Here is a 22,461-nt window from a genome sequence, read left to right on the forward strand (position 1 = left end):
CTCTGAAACATTGCTCTCTGGTGATAAATATATTGCTGCTAAGTCTGGGGGAGTAAGCCAGACTTTTGATTTGCAGCTTAAAGTCTATTCCTCATTGCATGTTATTCTGTCCAAATACTGCCTACTTCCCAGCAGGAGATCATTCCTCAATGATCAAAGCAGAATATACAGTTTAGTTTACTTACTACTATATACCTCAGACAAAAATTTGATGCCGCTAACTTTACAAACTTTGGCAAATCCAGTGATTATCTGTAGTTCTTTCCCAAAAGTTCAAATTATTTCTAATTGTACCTTTAACTTTCTTGTTAACTTTCAACTTTCTTTCCATGTGGACTGACTAAAAACGTCTAGGTTACGTATGTAACCTCTGTTCCCTGATGGAGGGAACAAGATGTTGTGTCGAAAAAGCGACATTAGGGGTCTCTCTTGAGCCCCGAATATGCCTCTGATCTATGAAAAAAGGCCAATGAGAATTAGGCAGACAGTATTTGCATACCCCGCCCCCGGACATACGGGTATAAAAGTGAAGAAAAATGTCGAGTTCATTAAGGAGCCGGAAATGGTCCAGCCACCACAGTACGTGGCGTGTACGTGTACTGCTGCCACAAGAGCGGGCAAGTATTTCATGTGCAAAGGCGACCAGTTGTGAGACTGCACATACCCTTCCCCAATGCCCCATAAAAGTCGTCGGAATCCTTCTGGTTACCCTAAACAGGGGAACAAGGCGACGCTTGCCAACCTGGGCCCCAGCCGTTTGGCTCTGTTTCTCGCATAGAGCCAAACGGCTGGGGCCCTTACACGCATCGTGGGAAGGGGGTCTTACCCAGTTTCCTATTCTTTCAGGGGGAAAAGACCCTGCAGAGACCACACCTGCCCAGGGACTGGTAGGTAAAAGTGGCAAAATACATCACATGTGCCACCCAGGTCACATGTGGAAAAATAGCTCATACCAGAGCAGCCAATGGGAGGTCTCTCGGGAGGAAAACAGGTCTACCTGGGCCTTGTCGAATCGTTCCCAAATCAGCTGGACTAACTGGGGGTGAAGCCTCCACTCTCCACTGGGCCAGCGTTGTCGTGATAGCGCATCTGCTCCACATTGAGGTCGCCGGGGATGTGAGTGGCGTGCAGCGACTTGAGTTGCCGGCTGAGTTGCGGCTGCGTGCCTGTTGCATATGGCGCCCCAACCCGATCTGAAGGCGTCGGTCATGACCAGGACGCGTCGGGACACCTGTTGCAAGGACACTCCTGCCCGCAAAAAGCAGAGCTCTGTCCAGGGTTTGAATGTTTGGCGTCAGGCGGGGGTGACCATCAACGGCGACCGCCGTGGAGGACGCCATATGCCCCAGGAGCCTCTGGAAAAGTTTTGAAGGGACCGTTGTTCCTGGCCTGAAGGTGGCGAGGCATTCCAGCACTGACTGCGCACGCTCGTTGGTGAGACGTGCTAACATTGAGACTTCGCAGCAGGGTGGAGCCGGTAGTACTGAAGGGTGAGGGTCAAAATCCCTTGTCTCTTCAGATATATCAATACATATACAGGTGAAACTCGAAAAATTAGAATATCGTGCAAAAGTTCATTAATTTCAGTAATTCAACTTAAAAGGTGAAACTAATATATTATATAGACTCATTACAAGCAAAGTAAGATATTTCAAGCCTTTATTTGATATAATTTTGATGATTATGGCTTACAGCTTATGAAAACCCCAAATTCAGAATCTCAGAAAATTAGAATATTGTGAAAAGGTTCAGTATTGTAGGCTCAGAGTGTCACACTCTAATCAGCTAAACACCTGCAAAGGGTTCCTGAGCCTTTAAATGGTCTCTCAGTCTGGTTCAGTTGAATTCACAATCATGGGGAAGACTGCTGACCTGACAGTTGTGCAGAAAACCATCATTGACACCCTCCACAAGGAGGGAAAGCCTCAAAAGGTAATTGCAAAAGAAGTTGGATGTTCTCAAAGTGCTGTATCAAAGCACATTAATAGAAAGTTAAGTGGAAGGGAAAAGTGTGGAAGAAAAAGGTGCACAAGCAGCAGGGATGACCGTAGCCTGGAGAGGATTGTCAGGAAAAGGCCATTCAAATGTGTGGGGAGCTTCACAAGGAGTGGACTGAGGCTGGAGTTACTGCATCAAGAGCCACCACACACAGACGGGTCCTGGACATGGGCTTCAAATGTCAAACGTCTTACCTGAGCTAAAGAAAAAAAGAACTGGTCTGTTGCTCAGTGGTCCAAAGTCCTCTTTTCTGATGAGAGCAAATTTTGCATCTCATTTGGAAACCAAGGTCCCAGAGTCTGGAGGAAGAATGGAGAGGCACACAATCCAAGATGCTTGAAGTCCAGTGTGAAGTTTCCACAGTCTGTGTTGGTTTGGGGAGCCATGTCATCGGCTGGTGTTGGTCCACTGTGCTTTATTAAGTCCAGAGTCAACGCAGCCGTCTACCGGGACATTTTAGAGGACTTCATGCTTCCTTCAGCAGACAAGCTTTATGGAGATGCTGACTTCATTTTCCAGCAGGACTTGGCACCTGCCCACACTGCCAAAAGTACCAAAACCTGGTTCAATGACCATGGTATTACTGTGCTTGATTGGCCAGCAAACTCGCTTGACCTGAACCCCATAGAGAATCTATGGGGCATTGCCAAGAGAAAGATGAGAGACATGAGACCAAACAATGCAGAAGAGCTGAAGGCTGCTATTGAAGCATCTTGGTCTTCCATAACACCTCAGCAGTGCCACAGGCTGATAGCATCCATGCCACGCCGCATTGAGGCAGTAATTAATGCAAAAGGGGCCCAAACCAAGTACTGAGTATATATGCATGATTATACTTTTCCGAGGGCCGACATTTCTGTATTTAAAATCCTTTTTTTTTTTTATTGATTTCATGTAATATTCAAATTTTCTGAGATTCTGAATTTGGGGTTTTCATAAGCTGTAAGCCATAATCATCAAAATTATATCAAATAAAGGCTTGAAATATCTTTCTTTGCTTGTAATGAGTCTATATAATACATTAGCTTCACCTTTTAAGTTGAATTACTGAAATTAATGAACTTTTGCACGATATTCAAATTTTTCGAGTTTCACCTGTATATATATATCCTTTTATATCAATATCTATCTGTATTCTGTTGCTTAACTTCTTTAATAAAGTGATGAATTAACTATATGCATGATCACATAATCAGTTCTATTTTCTTATGCATAACTGAAATATACTTTGAATCATATGTGTGTTGAATGCTAACTAGTCTCTTTTAGGAACATTCCAGAGTCTTTCTCTCTGTCCTGCACGTAGGCTGAAGGTCTTTTGGGGATAAGCTTATCTGTGATGCTTTCCAGCCTCTCAGGGGAGGGGGCAGGGGGAATGCGTTAAACATAGGTTCCAGATGTATTCTGTGTTTGATTGTTACCTTTCCATGACTAATTATATGGTTTAAAGTCTTATGTAATAATACCTGAATAGTAGAAGTGTGATTTTCTCTTATTATTTCTTTAGGGAAGAAATGTATGTTATTTCTACCCTCTCCTCTGCCCGAGGAGTGAATATTTTATCTCTCTGTTTTGGTTTAAATGGCCTGATAACGTTGTGCTCTGGCTCTCTTGTGCCCAGAGAAGAACTGTCGCTCAGTCAGTGTTTTGTGTGTGCGTTTGACCTTCTACCCAGGTTTTGAACCCAGGGATGCACACCAGGCCGACTCGAAGACGCCCCGCGACCATCTGCGAGGTCACTTCAGATGTAAATCTCGGGCTCGGACGACAAGTGCACTGATTAATGTTGATAGGCCGCATAGCTGTCTATATGTTGTGACTTTATGGTCTTTTAGCCAATCAGGAGTAAATAATGGAATGTACGTCCTTGCAAGTGGTATAATTGATGTAAGGTACGAGTTGGCTTTCGATCTCCTCGTGAGACTTTTCCGCTGGCTCTACCAATTTCACTGCAGACTATACTTCAGTAAATTTTTGATTCTTTAATTGAACTTCTCGACTCCTGGTCTTCTTTCCCCATATCTGGTCCGGGTCATAACTGTTATACCCCTAACAGTACTGTGTTGGGAGGCGCGGACGCATCCCAAGGCTCTGTTGCAGAGAAGAGACGCGAAGCACTTACCTTGCTCCGCACACCCGGCAGGGGGCGGGTTAGTGACTGAGGAGGAGGTCCTGTAGCGGTGTCCTCTTGACTCCTCATAACCTGTTGAGGTATGGTGGCAGAGTGCCGTGAGAAATGCATTTTCGGGCCAGGTGACCCAGATACAAAGGAAATAGCTCTTTTACTGAGAACGTGGGTACCGCAGCCCTGTCTAGGGATGAAATAAATTAAACAAACGATTCTCCTCCCGGCCCTCCACCGGGGGACAGAGCAGTCTGCTTACCCGCTCCAGAGCCAACATCTTGGTCCCTGGGTAGATCGTCTCAGGAGCACCTGGGAGCCTTGCTGGTCCTCGAGGGGGTCCGTGAGGCGTCGATGCGTGGGCTGCATATCGGACATCTGCGCGTCAGCCTCAGCCTGGGTGTGCTGGCCCGAAGGCCAGGGGAGTCATCAGCGTTAGATGCCATGCTCTCCGATGCAGCGGTGAGCTCATCCACCTCAAGCTCTAGAGGATAGGCAGGCTGGCTGTAAGGCGAGCCGCTGCACGGATGGGAGTCAACGAGCGTGCCGGGGGGCGGGTGGTCCGAGGGGGCATACCCGGCGGAGCTGCACCCGCTGCCATCCCCAGATTGCCTCCATCGCCAGCCACACCATCCTCAATCCTGTGGGAAGAAGGAGCAATGCTGGGGCCGGCTGGAGTGGCGTGCTTTCTATTGAAAGTGAGCTGCGACCGCAAATTTGCCATGGTCATGTTCTCGCAGAGAGAACAAGAACCATCCACAAACGCTGCCTCGGTGTAATTGCAACCCAGACACATGATTAAAAGCCTGTGGCCATCTGAAGCGGAGAGCACTCTACCGCATCCAGGAACTACACAGGGGCAGAAGGGCAACTTTATAAAGACGCCTCCTGAAAAGGATGTTCAATACCAGCTGTGTATTTGCTCTTTTAGAGGAAAATACTCTTTCAGAGAAAATCACTCTTTTAAAATAAACTCTTTTAGTTTTTGCGCTGTTGAAGCGCCCAGGGGCAAACTGCACTCAGTGGTCTCATTGACTGGAGATCAGCCTGGACTTGTGTCCAACAGTGAATAAAGTTAGAGGAGTGAGTGAAAGATTGTGTAGGCCAATTGCCAGGAGACAGACAGACAGTTTCAAAATCAGAGAGAAAGAGAAAGGGAAAGTGGCTGGGTAATCCTTGTCAAAGGTAATTAAAGATGAGTCACCCAAACGAGCAATAATACCACAGCAACACTTTCTCAGGGAATGCCAAAATAAGAAGTTTGTTCTATTCTCTAGTGCACACGGTCTTGTTGCATGGCAACAGGTTCTATACGGCATGACAAAACTTGTTATGAAAGGAATAAAAGCAGCGTTGCATGCACAATGAACTGTATAAACAGGATAAACATAGTACTGCTAATCCAATGCTGAATCACCCAGTGTCTCTTACACACTGCTCTTTCTTTGAGAGGTTCCATACAATTCTCAAGGCAGGGATCATTTAAAACTCTTTTCTTTACTAGAGACACTTATAAAGGGTCTTTCAGTAACTTTGCCATGCAAAGCCAATGTAGACTTTAAAAGTGTTTGTCAGCCCTTCAAAATCTGTCTGCTGCATGTACTTGCTTGATTACACACACTGGCATGTTTGCAAGCAGGCCTGTGCGAATCTGTGTGTTTACATGTGCATGCATGCTGAGCTCTCTCGTCATCAAGACAGGTACACCTGTCAAACCTCGGCAGGAGCTCTAGAGCTGAGCTCAGTCTAAGATCCATCAATTCCAAAACAAACAGGAAAATCTCTAGTGGCCCCTGCCGCCCTGCAAATCATTACCAGATAACGTGCCTGAGAGGTGAGGAGCCGACAGGGAAGGGCAAGGATCAGAGAGCTGTGCTGAAGGCTAATTAACTCCTCCACAAGCCTGCCAATCGATGCAAACATCCCCTTGATTGATTCTAAGTCTGAGACCAGAGAAACTCAAGGGTTTTTCTTAGAATTTACCCCAGTTCTCAACCACCTACCTGTATAGTTGCTTTGCCTCTGTCCAATTATGGGAGGTGAATGTCAAATGTTTAATCCGTGGTGGTGCACATTCACAGAACTTGTGCCTAAGCCATTTATCTCCCCTTGCTAAGGAGTGTTAAGGAGTGGTCTCATTGACAGCAGATCAGCCTGGACCTGTGTCCAACAGTGAATAAAGTTAGAGGAGTGAGTGAAAGATTGTGTAGGCCAATTGCCAGGAGACAGACAGACAAAGTCAGAGAGAAAGAGAAAGGGAAAGTGGCTGGGTCGAGTCCCCCTTCAAATGGAGAGGAATAGAGAACAGTCTAGCAAGATATGGAGTGGATATTGTTTTTCACTCAAGCTCAGAGATAGAAGCAGGGAAATTCAGTTGATATCAGTTATCAACCAAACAGTTATACTACAGTTACACTTAACATACACTGAGTTACTTCAATACACAACTTCAATACACACTGGTGAATCTCACAAAATCTGCCAAGAACATGTCCAGGTTACTGGAGCTTTTATTGCATTGTCTCACAACAATTAAGCACATTTCCCCAACAATTCTCATTACCCTAATGCAAAAAAAATTATGTATTATTTAAATGGTAAAGTATTTATACATCATAGTGGTATTTGTAGTACTGCCTTTAAGCTGATAAAAAAAAATCATTATTTTACAGTAATATTTACTATAAAATCTAACGATAATCTAATTAAAAGGAATGAATCAACCTGATCACACGGGAAATCGACATGTTGCTTCTGAATTTTGTGTATCCTGTAATCAACTATTACTGCTAAATTACTTACAAGCACCACAACAAACAATTTCACCTTTCCTTGTGGTGTTACTGATAGCGAGGGAAGCACTCCCACAGGGAAGTATCTTGGCGCCAGTGCTGTTTAATCTGTATGTTTTGGACATTCCACCCACAAAGGCGTAAAAGTTACAATATGCAGATGATTTGGCACTAGCATACCAGGCAAAGACTCAGTTGAGTGTGAAAAGGCCCTGGAGCAGGAACTGTACATCTTGAATCAGTCCTTTCAAAAGTGGCGACTACAACCAAATCCAAGTAAAACAGAAGTATGTGCTTTTCACCTGACCACATGAAATGCACATGCAAATATTCATGTGAAATTTGATGATGCAGAAATCCAACACTTAGATCACCCTAAATACTTAGCCGTTATATTATGTAGATCGGACACTGACATATAAACATCATCTTGAAAAGTCACCTCCCATGTTAACCTATTAAGGAAACTAGTGGGTACAACATGGGGAGCCAGTGCTCAGACTATTTGCACTGCAACATTAGCTCTTGTCTATTCAGCTGCTGAGTATTGTGCACCAGTGTGACTAAACAGTGTACACACAACCAAGGTAGATGTTCATCTGAACAGCGCTATGTGCTTGATCTCAAGTGTAACCAAGTCAACTCAGTTATCTTGGCTGCCAGTACTCACCAATATTGCTGCATCTAAACTGAGGTGTGAAGCTGAAGCCATACATGAATATGAGGATTATAGAACTCCCTCCTATATCACATACTTTTAGATCTTCCGGATATTAGACTCTGCTCATGGAGACCAGTCTGGATAATTTACTGGGTTCAAGGAGGAGCAGAATTCTGTATGGAAGAGAGGTGGTGAGAGCAGTGGAGAGCAGGAACTCTTCCTTGTCAGTAAATGGCCACCTTGTTGCTGACCCAGTAATGAGAGTGCCTGGCTAGCTGTAGATTCCCCAGTGTGTGACTGTGGTGCACCTTACCAGACAACCGATCACACTGTAAATGAGTGCCCAATAAGATGCTTTATTGGTGGTCTTTGGGCGCTACATGAAGCAAGTCCTGAGACAGTGTAATATCTAACTGACTTGGACTTCAACTTACGAATACTTTCCATGCAGTGTTCACTGTGTTATTTTACAAATACTTTAATGACATACGGAATAAAAACAAAGTGATAGCGAGTTGCCTCCGCAATCTCAATGACATGAGTTCGGGCCTCGTGGAAACCAGGAAGTAATCAAATTCAAATAAAGAATGCTGAGTAAGATTTAGAGGTCAAATGTATTTTTTGCTCCACTAATAGTTAGGTCTAGGGTTGGGGGGTAAAGTTAATCAAATAAGCATTTCTGTTGACTGTATTACGTCATTTGCTAATATAAATACAACTCACCTTGGGCACCACACTGTGGATATTTCACCCCAACAACACTTTGAGTTTCAGCCACTGGGGGCAGTGGTCTGAATTTTGGTAACAGACCTATTTCAGCTGCAGAACTTTCAACATCCTGTCATTGAATTCAGTCTGAATTAAATGTCCAGACATATGACATTAATTAGAATATAGGGAGGAAATTTGCTTAATTGAAAATGGTGTCAAAAGATCTTAATGGTCTTAAAATTATAATTTTTATTGTGCAAAATTGTTAGACTCTCGGATCCGTTTGACCCCACACAGGATAATCTGTATGAGTGTAAAAGGCCCTTGGGCCCTTGAACCCCTAGAGTTCTGACAAACTTGCTGCAAATTTTCCATTCAATATTTTAAAATAGAAATGAGCTTGCGATATGCTGCAAATGTTTGCCCGAAGTTTGCAGCTATTCATCGGTTGTGGCGAACCTGCAGCAAACCTTTGGCGACAATGAAGAGTTTGCCACAATCTTTTCCATAATATGGCATTTAGTTTGCCAGAACTCTCAAGTATAATGAGAGACTAGAAGAAATTTTGCACACCTTGGACTGTATTAGTGCTAGTGCCTTAGCTAACATTCTCAGTTTAACCTTCCACCCAGCAGCCAGTTATCCTGCTCTGAAAATGATCTCTAAGCCCTCATTCAGCTGTGTGTGAGATCTCTTAATTCTCTCTAGCTAAACACATTCTCTCTCTCTTGCTCTCTCTCACCCTCTCTCACCAGCCCTGACTTTACTAGCTGGGGAAATCTCTTGCGGTTTGCACTGTGGCTACCTGCTGTCTTGTCTAGAACAGGATTTGGGACCCCACACAGACAAGACATGTGGTGTAGGATAGGAATGGCCACCACATAATGTGATAGCAGGATCTCATGAGCTGAAAAACAAAGGATAACTACCACTGAGCTACGGTGAGGACAATCCTGAAACTGTAGATGTGTGTCTGTTGTGTGTGTGTGTTTTCTAGAATGTGACTGTGTTTCTTACACTTCATAGAACATTTACAACTGTTGCTGTCTTGTTGACTGCTCACTTTTCCAGCATGCTGAGGCTGCCCTCTTGTTTTGGACCTTTAAATCACCCTGAAACCATAGAATGGTTTTCTGGGATAAATTCAATTTTTGAATCAAACACATAAGGGTAGGTGGTATGACCAAAATCTTAAATAAAGGTATTAGCAATTTGATTTATGACATACATATATCTATACAAGTTATACATTTTTATATATTGAATATATAGTACAAGTTTTATATTATATTTTGCTGCAAATTCAACTCAATTAAATTTATAATTCACTAGATTATAAAAAATAGACATAGTCCATGGTTATGTAATATATAGCCTCACAACCTCCCCTCTAATGGGGGTATATTTTAGAGCACTGGCCAGAAGTGGTGTTTTAGTGGTGTTATAGATAGCTGTATAGATGTGCAATCACCTCTTTAGATCAGTCTCAAAGCAATTACTGAAGCACCCATGAAGCACTTGGGTTTGATTTTATAAACCACGACAGAGAAAGCGATAAATGGCATTTTGACTTCAACAAGACCATTGCATCTATCTTTACTAATTATTTTAACCAAGCCAAGACAGTCTGTTATACAAAGACTTCACTCTCATTACCTCACCATGGTTGAGTCAATTTCCAAAGCTGTTCTAATGAGTCTGATAGGCTAGCCTCCTCTAAAGAGACAACTGGGGTAATTGTGTTTCTAAACAAGCTCAACTTTGTTTGGGTTGCAGGTGTCTTTCTATTGTGTTTCCAAGTTTACTACTCCACAGATTTTACATTTGACATTTAAATAGATTTTATTTTACGTTTTTGACAATTCTGTCATCATTTAGTATCTTTAAGGATTTAAGCAGACGTTCTTAGAGTGACTTACTGTACAAAAGCGCTTTAGCATTGTGTTTGACACTGTTGTAATCGACCGATGGCAAGCATGTTATTTCGATTGCTGTCTGCTAGGAAAGAAGTGATATAGTACAATAAACTACAGATACAACACAGCCAAGTTCAAATAAGCAAGCCAATGCAAGATGTCTAAACAAATCTTTTAACACTCTCTTAAAGTGTACTGTCAATCTACATTTTGCACACTTTCTCCATTGCAGATGACAGATCCATATCGAATGCTCTCAAGTGTGAGATTAGACTAATCAAATCAAACCAACATAATGAATTTAAATTGCATATATTTGTATACTTCTGCTAAAATTCATAAGAGCATTAATTTGGCAAATGTTTTCAATTTGCACTCACAATCAGACTCAGACAAACTTGCATGTTAAATAGCAAGCTGAGTGTACAGCAAGAATATTAAATCATATTGCATTGTAATCCCATAATCTTGGCTGTGGCAGAGACCTCCTTCCTGTTCCATTTAATCCCTAATCACATTGAGTCTTCATACAGTCATTCTTAGTGTATTCAAATTTAATAACACACTCATTGATTATATCTTGGCGAGGATACACAATGTGGAGGATACTTTGATTTTTAACTAGGCATAGGCAACTTGATAGGTTGAGGGCTGGGGTGAAGGTAAATGAGGATGATTCATGGTGGACAGAGTTGGGGAATGGGAGGTTGAGTTGTGGGGCGAAGGTAAATGAGGCCATATCATGGTGGACCGGGTTGGGGGATTGGAGGGTGAGTTGTTGGGCAAACATAAATGAGGCTGACTCACGCTGGGCGGGGATTGGGGATGGAAGGTTGAGTTGTGGTGTGAAGGCAGGGCTGGACTGATACTCTGGCATATTGGGCATTTTTCCGGTGGGCCGACGCACTTTGGGGGCGATCAAGGCCGGACTGGCCATCAGGAGAATCGAGCAGGCCGGTGGATCCTTCATCCAATGGGCCTTGATAAGCTAAAATGAGACGCCGTGTTATGCAGAAAAGAACAGCGAACACCCCCCTCCCCCCACCCCGCTCAACAAATTTTGGGCCCGTTGCTATGTAAAATCCCAGGTCAATTTATCTTCCCAGTCCAGCCCCACGTGAAGGTAAATGAGGCCAACTCATGGTGGATGGGGTTGGGGGATGGGAGGTTGAGTTGTGGGGCGAAGGTAAATGAGGTTGCTGTAAGGAGGGCCAAGTGATAGTCATGGTGGGCCAGAGGGTGGGGGAGGCTTGTGATTTGGGGTGGGCCAGGCTCGTGATTAGGTGGGCCATCCCAGCTCTGATGTCAGAGATGGACGTCCATGGTGGTAAACAACTATAAGCCAGCTAAGCAGTGAACTTGACCATAGCCAACTTAGTCTCCAGTATTTAGTGGAAAAGATGGGAATAAGATTACCCTGGATCTTATAGGGTCGCAAGGTGTATTTTTGACCCTAACCAGTTTAAGTACGATTGTCATTAATAATCTGACCAAGGAAGGAGTGAGTGATGGTGCCCTCTAGCAGCCATGTGCTATAACAACATTCCCGCAAATGAGTTTCTGTCCAACTGAAAAAAGTCTAATAGACTAAGAATATACAATTATGTTGTAGCATAAAAACAATCTGCAAGATTATATGATCCTTCTACTCAAATGACAAAGTTGTTTGGTTTAGTTCCGCCTGGTCAGGCAGCAAAACTTGGGAGGAAAAACAGCTCTTAGGCAGCTTAACAGGTATTATGAGGATTTGAAAAAGGTTTTATGTGGTGTGTTTGAGGTGGAAGGTCGCAGATAAAAAGAGCAACCTGGATTTCACATAACACATCACTGCCAGGCGGGTGACTTGACAGTGGCTAAAGACACCATAATAGGTACTAGAAAAGGCCCTGAAGTGAAGACTAAACAGGACTAAAGCTTAAACACAAGCAAACAAACGTGTGAGAAGAGAATGTGTGAGATTCTAGCCATTCTGTGTATTAAACTGTTTGATATATTACTGACTTATCTTAATAACTTAACTTATTGATATCAAGTCAACATCATGGCAACAGCAGCTGGTGAGACTCAACAGAACAATGGTGTGAAAAAGTATTTGCACCCATCTTAATTTCTTCTGTTTTTGTGTATGTCTCATTCTTAATTGTTTCAAAAATTCAAACAAAATCTAACATAAAACAAAGGCATCTTAGTAAACACAAAATATAGTTTTTAAATAATAATGTTATTTATTGAATAAAATAAGTTATGCAATATCAACTGGGCCAGTGTGAAAAAAGCTTTGCCCCCCTTGGTTACTAAACACCCAAATCTATGAAACTGCATTCATAATGGTGCTGGACTAGACACACCCAGGCCTGATTACTGCCAGCCCTGTTCAATCAAATCAAAAACACCCAAATAAAACTTTTTCAGCAGCATGAAGTTGGCTAAAAGATCTCACTCAGTAGCACACTATGCATAAGTCAAAAGAAATTCCAGAAATAATGAGGAAAAATGTTATTGAAATACATCAGTCTGGGAAGGACTTTAAAGGCTCTGGGACTCAAAGAACCACAGTGAGAGACATTATTTCCAAATGGAGAAAACTTGGCACAGTAGTGAACCTTCCCAGTAGTGGCCGACCTTCCAAAATGTATCCAAGAGCACAGCGACAAATCATCCAGGAAGTCACAAAAAGCCAAGGACAACATCCAAGGAACTGCAGGCCTCTCTTGCATCAGTAAAGGTCACTGTTCATGACTCCACTATCAGAAAGACACTGGGCTTAAATGCAATCCATGGAAGAGTGGCGAGGCAAAAACCACTGCTAATCCAGAAGAACATTAAGGCTCAAAATTTTGCCAAAACACACCTTGATGATCCTCAAACCTTTTGAGGTGTCCTGTTGCATCTGGTGTAAATCAAACACAGAATTTCACAGAAAGATCATCATACCTACGGTCAAGTATGGTGGTGGTAGTGTGATGGTGTGGGGATGATTTGTTGCTTCAGGGCCAGGGTGACTTGCAATAATTGAGGGAAACATAAATTCTGCTCTCTGCCAGAAAATCCTAAAGGAGAACATCTGATCATCAGTCTGTGATTTGAAGCACAAGGGCAACTGGATTATGCAGCAAGACAATGATCAAAAGCATAAGGGTAGGAGTAAAGTTTTGGAGTGGCCTAGTCAAAGTCCTGGCTTAAACCCGATTGAGATGCTGTGGCAGAACATTAAACAGGCAGTTAATGGTCGAAAATCTTCCATTGTGTCTGAACTAAAGCAGTTCTGTGATGAAGAGTTGGCCAAAATTCCACCATAGCGTTGTGAAAGACTGATCTCCAGTTATCGGAAGCGTTTGGTTGCAGTTGTTGCTGCTAAAGGTGGTAAAACCAGCTATTAAGTTTAAGGGGGCAGTTAGTTATTTACATGGGTGATATAGGTGTTGGATAACTTTTTTGCTTTAATAAATGTTTACTAAGTTTGCCTTTGTTTTATGTTATATCTTGTTTGAAAATCTAAAACAATTTAGTATGAAAAATGCACAAAAATAGAAGAAATCAGGAAGGGGGCAAATACTTTTCACAGCACTATATATATATGGTTTGGCAATCTTATGATTTCAATTGATCTTTGACTGAATAAGAAAATCTGTTCTTTATTAAATGAAATTGGAGCACTTTAAATCCTTTTGAGTGATTTACTGTCAGGGTTTGGCTTTTTCTTCCACAGTTGGGAGGAGACGGGAGCCCAGGGGAACATTAGCCATGCTGACGCCATGGAGATTGTTTCTCTGCCAGATGGCTCTAAACATATTCTATCACATCGCAAAAGGTAAACACATCTTTTAAAATCAGAATGTTACAACAGCTACATGACTCTGAATCTGTGCTCTGGGATAATTTGACTGTTAGTGAACTAATATATGTGCTACAAATGTTTATGAGGCTTGAACTACTCTATTCTAGTATTGAGTATTATTGAGCGTCCACTCAAATGCCTGTAGTCTTATATTATTACAGATGTTTTTTTTCTTTAAAATGTAGCTGTACAGTCTGTTATGGATTGATTTTGTGGATGATTTGTGCTGTTCTAATAATCTAATCAGTCTCTTGTCTGAATGGCAGCCAGCCTATGCCTTGGTGGTCAGGATATATTTGCCACGGTCAGAGAGAATAGTCCTACAGGAGAGTTCATAGCCAACTTCAGTATCAATGGAGACCCAGGAGCCAATAGCATTCATCTGTGTCTCACAGGAGAGAGTGCTGATTGGTTCTACCTCGAGGGCCGAACAATCAGACTGAACTCATCACTTTCTAGGACCTTAGATCGAGAGGTGATTAAAACAAGTGTTGTGATATCATCATATGGAAGGACTTTTTAACAAAGCAGGAAAGCAGTAGAGGTGTTATGAGCCAAAGTGTTTGTTGAAATCCAGTGGTCATTTGTTGATTATATTTTAGTTAGAAAAGATGTTAGTTTAGTAATAAGTATAATTATTGAAATGATTAATTCTATGCAAAATGTACACTAACCTGTCCATGTAACCTAATAATTTTTTGTTGTTGTTGTTGTTGTGATCTACTGTATAGGTCCTTGGATCAGTCCTGATAGCTGCTTTGGCATGTTACGAAGATGAAACAATACGGGTACCATTCTAAAAAGTCTGTTTTATCAACTTAGTATACTAGTATACTAGCCTTCATATTCTAAAACTAATGATACTCAGTTATACATTAATTAGTAGTGTATCCTGATTTTGAAAGCCTATGGGCAGATTTTGTTTGTTTTATTGTTATATTTAACCATATTCAAAAGAAGCACTGCACACTCAACCAACAAGTGTCCAAACTTTTGACTGGTTGTGTACATGAAGCATTTTTCCAGTAAAAAAGTAACTAAAAACACTTAGAGTATTGCTGTTATTATGTTATTCTTATTCTTATTTCAGAGTCGATACAGAATCATGGTGGAGATATTGAATGAAAATGACAACATGCCACACTTTCTTGAAGACACCATTCAGCCGAGATACATAAGCGAAGTAAAGTAATTTCTGTCCATCTTTATGGTGTATTCACATCAAGTCAGAATTACCGTAATTACAAGATTCCAGCTTATAAAAAGTGTTCACGTCTTTGTAGAACTCGTAATTACGTTGTAAACTCTGAATTATATGAAAGCTCCGACTTCACAGTCATGACCTGATACTCGAACTCACACAGTCACTCTTCCCACAGCTGATGGCTGTAAATTCGATGGTGTTCACAGTGAAAGCCAAAGATGCTGACGGAGACACGATCACTTATATGACTGATAAATCCTCAGTGAGTGACACATATAATAAGAACAAAATTACAGGGGACAGGCTGAGTAAAAGCTCTGCAGTAGCCTAGAATCAATCTATCTGCTCAACAAAAGCAGATAAATACAAGTAAATATGTAAAAAAATAAAAAAACAGGTGTAGTTCATCACATAACTGTGCTTATCTTTCTTTAAAATAACTGCCACTTGACTGATATTTTTGCAATAACATTTTTAATTAGATTAAGTGTCTAAATACCTTTCAGGCCATGAACATTTGCCCTTATGCTAGGCATTCTCATTATACTGTACGTATACATGATATACATTTGCTGTGAATCAATATATTAGCTGACTTCACCTTTAGTGAATTTGACTCACCACAATCCACGAGAACATTGACAGCACTGTCTCTGTCATATAGCCTGATGCCAGCTACTTCAGAATAGATCTGCCCAACAGTGGGATAGTGATTCTGGACAAACCACTAGACTTTGAGACCAAAACCCAGCTGCAGGTGGTCATATATGCTCTGGTATGTGAACAATATATGAATCAATTACATATGCACACACAAGATATTCGTGTGGTTGACAATAAGTTTGATTACAAAACCCCAAAAGGTGGTACTGTTTCTGGATTATTTTTTATTTTTTACATTTACCATCAGGAAATGAACACAAAAGAAAAGTACAGCACAACAGCTACAGTCACAGTGAATGTTCTAGATGGTGATGACCAGTATCCACACTTTCTGCCCTGCGCTCCTGTTTATGAAGATGGTGATCATACCATCTGCACCAACCCTGTCTACACTGTCAACATCACAGAGACAGATGAGGTATATACTCTCATTTCATTATCCAGAACAAAGCTTGAAGGGGGTAATGTAACGTTTGAGAGGTTAAGTGTGGGTTCGCTGAAATGACTTTATATCCAAAAACAGAAACTGTATGTGCATTCAAATGTAACGTTTAAACAGGCTATACGCTCTTCATGTTGCAGGATGCTGTTCTGTATTTCTCACCTGGTCCCATACATGCTGAGGATGGAGACAAAGACATCCAGACTCCTCTGGTCTACTGCATACTGTCTGGTGAGTTAAATATCACATGTGAGCTCTAAGAGCTCATTAATGCTCTCTATTTACCACTTATATATTGCTATGAGTTATTATGGGCCAATCAACTTGTTATTATTATTATCATTATTATTATCTGGCTGGGAGTCTGTGTCAGCCCATAGAACCCTTGTGAGGAAAGTTGTGAAATTTGGCACACTGATAGAGGATAGTCTGAACAAAAACCAAAGCAAAATTGAACTCTCTAACTCAAAACATCTAACATCACCAACAGTTCAAAGTTGCGTCACGTTTTGGCCTATACCTTTTAAACCATATCCTAAAAGCTCTGCCCACTAAATGTTCTGCCATTTAAGAATTTAATTCTTTCTTAGGCCGTATGACCGACTTACATTACATTTTTCCAAGTACCATCTAGGGGTTCTGGTGAAAAAAGTAATCAAAAGCTTTTTGATAGACCATACCATTCTTGAATAACGCATCAATGAAGTCGACAGTGAGTACACCAAAATGGACTTAAGCTGTATCTGTGCAGCTACTGGTCAAGAGATATGAAATATGGCTATTTTTGCTTATAATTTCTGAATAGTTTGGCCTAAAATCATGCAATTGGTCTCTTTAGATTCCTTTGGGCATGCAGAGACAAATTATACCAGATATTCCTAGGTCGGCCATATTGGGTGTCAGACATGTTTTATTTAGTTGCAAATTGCTGTATTTTACAAAAGAAATGGCATATTGTTACAAAACTTTGTTAGCTTCATCGGTATAATGCCCTGAATGTATCTGCAAAGTTTGGGGCCAGTGCCACCTTGTGATAAAAATATATTACGAAATGTATAAACATGCTTATAACATTCAAATTGTTTGGCCTATTGCCCTGTGACTGCACTCTATAGATTCCTTGCATCATGCCGAATACGGTGATATCCAATTTGTCATGGTCATGCATACTTTCTGTCCAAAATTTTAAATGTAAAACCTACTTAAAAACCTTTAAGTTTCAAAAGATTTTGTATAGACAAACGCATCAACGAAGTAGATGTCAAGATGCCAAATAGGATCTGAGGCTGTATCTCTGCAACACTTTGGCATATTGAAACGAAACTTAGTATTTCTCATCGCCACCATGCCCTGAGGGTTACTGAGCCGTGTGGGCGGAGCACCACCCAGTGGTGCAGAAATTTGGAAAATTGCTTTTTTTGCTTATAACTTTTGTATACTTTGCTTATAACTTTTGTATACTTTGGCTAAAATCAGGATACCAATAACAAACCTCACACAAACCTTGACCTCATGATGATGCACTGAGATATCATTTGAAATTCCAGGATGGCGCCACCTAGTGGTTAAAATGTATTAAAACAAATATAAAATTACCTTCAAACTGCTTGATTTAAAATGATGATTTGGGTCTCACTGGATTATTCCTATGCTTGCTTAGCTGCTTAATCTACTGTTTAAGTACTTGGCCCCAGAAATTGCTGCTTGGAGCTACACTCACCTAAAGGATTATTAGGAACACCTGTTCAATTTCTTATTAATGCAATTATCTAATCAACCAATCACATGGCAGTTGCTTCAATGCATTTAGGGGTGTGGTCCTGGTCAAGACAATCTCCTGAACTCCAAACTGAATGTCAGAATGGGAAAGAAAGGTGATTTAAGCAATTTTGAGCGTGGCATGGTTGTTGGTGCCAGACGGGCCGGTCTGAGTATTTCACAATCTGCTCAGTTACTGGGATTTTCACGCACAACCATTTCTAGGGTTTACAAAGAATGGTGTGAAAAGGAAAAACATCCAGTATGAGGCAGTCCTGTGGGCGTAAAATGCCTTGTTGATGCTAGAGGTCAGAGGAGAATGGGCCGACTGATTCAAGCTGATAGAAGAGCAACTTTGCCTGAAATAACCACTCGCTACAACCGAGGTATGCAGCAAAGCATTTGTGAAGCCACAACACGCACAACCTTGAGGCGGATGGGCTACAACAGCAGAAGACCCCACCGGGTACCACTCATCTCCACAACAAATAGGAAAAAGAGGCTACAATTTGCAAGAGCTCACCAAAATTGGACAGTTGAAGACTGGAAAAGTGTTGCCTGGTCTGATGAGTCTCGATTTCTGTTGAGACATTCAGATGGTAGAGTCAGAATTTGGCGTAAACAGAATGAGAACATGGATCCATCATACCTTGTTACCACTGTGCAGGCTGCTGGTGGTGTAATGGTGTGGGGGATGTTTTCTTGGCACACTTTAGGCCCCTTAGTGCCAATTGGGCATCGTTTAAATGCCACGGCCTACCTGAGCATTGTTTCTGACCATGTCCATCCCTTTATGGCCACCATGTACCCATCCTCTGATGGCTACTTCCAGCAGGATAATGCACCATGTCACAAAGCTCGAATCATTTCAAATTGGTTTCTTGAACATGACAATGAGTTCACTGCATCTTTGGGATGTGGTGGAACGGGAGCTTCGTGCCCTGGATGTGCATCCCACAAATCTCCATCAACTGCAAGATGCTATCCTATCAATATGGGCCAACATTTCTAAAGAATGCTTTCAGCACCTTGTTGAATCAATGCCACGTAGAATTAAGGCAGTTCTGAAGGCGAAAGGGGGTCAAACACAGTATTAGTATGGTGTTCCTAATAATCCTTTAGGTGAGTGTATATTTGACTAATTCGTTTAGTGAATTTTCATCAGACCAAGTCAAGTTTTTTTATTTGTTGTAATAATTAAGATTTACATATATACATTTGGCAGACGCTTTTATCCAAAGCGATTTACAGTGCCCTTATTACAGGGAAAATCCCTCTGGAGCAACCTGGAGTTAAGTGCCTTGCTCAAGGACACAATGGTGGTGGCTGTGGGGATCAAACCAACAACCTTCTGCTTAACAGTATAGTGCTTTAGCCCACTACACCAGCACCACTCCACTAGATGACTAGTGCAGTTTTCTTTTCTGTGTCGAAGTATGATATGTTGAAACAGGACATTTTCCAGGAATTCAGTATTCAGGATTGGGGGAACCAAACCTAAAATTGTAAGAATTGAACATTGAAAGACCCATCCCTCTCAATGTCTATAGTAGCTATGGCCCTGGAGGGACATATCAAATGGGTTGTCCCTTCTTTTTTTCTTTTAAGTAGACAATATCTTTTAAATTGTGTGACAGACATGACAAATGATTTGCTACTTGCTATTGAAAGTCAGATGTGCATGATATTAGGGGGAGCTGATGTTCTCATTCTAAAGAGCATTTTATTGGACTATAATTTGGTTGATGAAAGATATGTAATGTATATTTTTAGTTTGTTTTCCCAGAAGAGAAAAACTATATATTTAAAATGTGTGTATCAGCTAAATGTTAATTTAGTCACATAGCATTCTGTATATGACCTCAATGCTACTAGCCACAAAACTCCCATTTTGAGTTCACCTAGTCTTTGAATTTACTCTTTAATATTGATCAAGATTACAACTTAATGTATATATTTTTTCACAGGTGATGACAATGGGAGATTTACAATTGACCCTGAAACGGGAGAGATCACTCTTCGGCAACGTGTGGAAAACAGACTCCTCACCCCTTCGTTCAGGCTGCGCATAATGGTATGGTAAAGATAAATGGTAATTTTAACACATAAATATATCTTATAATTTAATGTGTACAGATAATAAAAGGAAATTGATTTGAAAAATAAATGTGCTATATTAAAGTGTCATATTGAGTGACTCATAATTACTGTTGATGTAATTTGCAAATCCCAACAGGTTGGGCAAGTGAACGACCCCAAGAAATATTCTGTGGCAACAGCACTAGTACATGTGATTTCTGAAAACCAATTTGCTCCTTACTTCAACAAGACCATCTACAAAGGGTTCCTCATCGAGAACGCCAGCCCTGCTACACTGGTCACTACCTACAGGAATCAAGTCCTGGTTGTCCAGGCCATCGATAGAGACTTCAGAGATGTACAGTCAAATTCTTTTTAAAACATATATTAAAATAACCTTCAGAAATATTCTTTAAATAGCATTAAGATGTCAAAGAATCATTAATTAAATGATAGTCTTCACAAATATGTTTTATCTGTCTCCAAACCTTCATTTAAAACATCATTTATCATTTGTATTGCTGTTTTGCAGGGAATCAACCCAAAAGTCTACTACACAGTGAAACCCATGATGGGCACAGATAAACTGTATCACATCACCCAGGATGGCATTGTGATTGCAAAGACTGACCACCTTAGAGCCTTTGATCGACACATCATGGAGGTGACAATGGCTAAATAGAACAATAGGTCCTCAAAAACTACACAGGAACTGTTCACAGCCTTAACCATATACAAAATAGCAAGACAAGAGGTTCTATTAATATAGTCTCCATTGATAGGATTACTCATTTCATGGTATCCCTGATGATCAACCTTTACCACAGGTGATTGCAATAGATGAAGAGTCAGGTGAGACTGCCCATGCTTCAGTAGACATAGAAGTTCTACAGATGGGGCAACCAGGTAGGTAAATAGAGTGAAAATATATCTAAACACCCTTTAGAGACATTCTTTGTTAATTTTAAAATTTCTGTTTAATAAAGATCAAACCTTAAGATGGATCATTCTCAGATGATGGTCCATCTGTTTGATTTGATTATTCCTGGCTGATCTGTAAGAGACTTGAAGTATGTTAAATTAGATTTACTCTCATTTTGTTCTCATTATTACTCTGCCCTCCTTCAGTTCTTTACTGCCTACCCTTTTGGCAGTAATTTGGTTTAAACTAAATAATACATCGCTGGAAGGTGTAAGACACAAAACTGACAAATAAGGAACAATATAGACAGTCTACCCTACTTAAAGGAACAGCAAAAATGTCCATGTTTCCATGGTTTAGTCCGGGTCTAGTTGGTGGACATCATCTTCTTTTTCTGCTCTAAACTCTCTGGCAGTTCCCAGAAGTCAGTTTGGAGAAGAACAGCCATCTGGAGACATGAATGTGGGTATGGCTGGTGGCATTGCTGCTCTTGTTCTGATAGCGGCCATGACAACACTTTTTATCCTCCTCTGGCTGGCAAAGCGACGGAGAGAAAGACAGGATCCAGAAGACAGGGGCTCTGTACCACTGGGAAAGCACCCTAATGTAGTAAGTGCTGATTTATATCAAAGTAACTGTCTTCTCAGAGCATACTGTCAAAAATCAATAACTGTATACACATGTGTAAAACAGTACTTTATAAAACAGCCCACTAAAACAGGTAAATGTGTGAAAGATTCGAAACTGATCAGTGCTTTTTATTATCCATATAGCATTGGGATCAATTTAAAACTGATGTTTTTGGGCGACCTGCTTCAATGTACAGTATGAAAATGTATTCATCCTAACAAAGTTCAAGTAAAACCTTTGCAGTAACTAATAACTAAATTAACTAATAAACTATTAAATTAATTAACTTAAAATTAACCAAAAGTTTTTGATTGGAAGAATTGTTGCAAGACTTTCAACAACAAATGAAATACTAAAAACACTATATCACTGCCAAACAATAAAAAAACTCCTCCTGTACTTGTCAGCTTCCCCTTACATCCCTCTTTAATTCCTCCTATGTAGAGCTTAAGATGGTTCCAGCAGGTAAGTACTTGACATTAAGTAGCTAGACGTGTTCTGAAGTGCCACTGTCCCTTGTGAAGGTGAGATGTGCTTGCTGGGAAAGTGATGTGCACTCTTTATAAAGGCTGGTTTAAATGAGTTTTTTAATGTGATGGATTTTGAAAAACATCATTTAATTTGGTACAACATTTAAGCCGGTCACTATACAGAGCATGATCCCCTGTGTTTGATATGTGGAATATTGCACTTTGTAATTGGTATTGTATATGTATGCAAATTGA

The 22,461-nt window shown here is 40.9% G+C and overlaps 1 protein-coding gene across 1 annotated transcript in view; it reads left to right on the forward strand.

The window, feature by feature from the left end:
• The window catches only part of cdhr5-rs (cadherin-related family member 5, related sequence), a 34,483-nt gene that overhangs the window by 9,123 nt on the left and 2,899 nt on the right, over positions 1–22,461 (forward strand). Inside the window, exons 2-15 of the mRNA XM_052118695.1 lie at positions 9,040–9,225; positions 13,910–14,011; positions 14,305–14,513; positions 14,770–14,826; positions 15,129–15,221; positions 15,418–15,504; positions 15,907–16,017; positions 16,153–16,323; positions 16,488–16,578; positions 20,073–20,179; positions 20,342–20,542; positions 20,717–20,848; positions 21,012–21,090; positions 21,522–21,715. Coding sequence (XP_051974655.1) covers positions 13,945–14,011; positions 14,305–14,513; positions 14,770–14,826; positions 15,129–15,221; positions 15,418–15,504; positions 15,907–16,017; positions 16,153–16,323; positions 16,488–16,578; positions 20,073–20,179; positions 20,342–20,542; positions 20,717–20,848; positions 21,012–21,090; positions 21,522–21,715 — 1,599 coding nt within the window. The 5' untranslated portion in view covers positions 9,040–9,225; positions 13,910–13,944. The remainder of the gene's footprint in view (positions 1–9,039; positions 9,226–13,909; positions 14,012–14,304; positions 14,514–14,769; positions 14,827–15,128; positions 15,222–15,417; positions 15,505–15,906; positions 16,018–16,152; positions 16,324–16,487; positions 16,579–20,072; positions 20,180–20,341; positions 20,543–20,716; positions 20,849–21,011; positions 21,091–21,521; positions 21,716–22,461) is intronic.

Source organism: Xyrauchen texanus, chromosome 45, assembly GCF_025860055.1.
Source record: "Xyrauchen texanus isolate HMW12.3.18 chromosome 45, RBS_HiC_50CHRs, whole genome shotgun sequence".
In the NCBI taxonomy this organism is placed as follows: Eukaryota; Metazoa; Chordata; class Actinopteri; order Cypriniformes; family Catostomidae; genus Xyrauchen; species Xyrauchen texanus.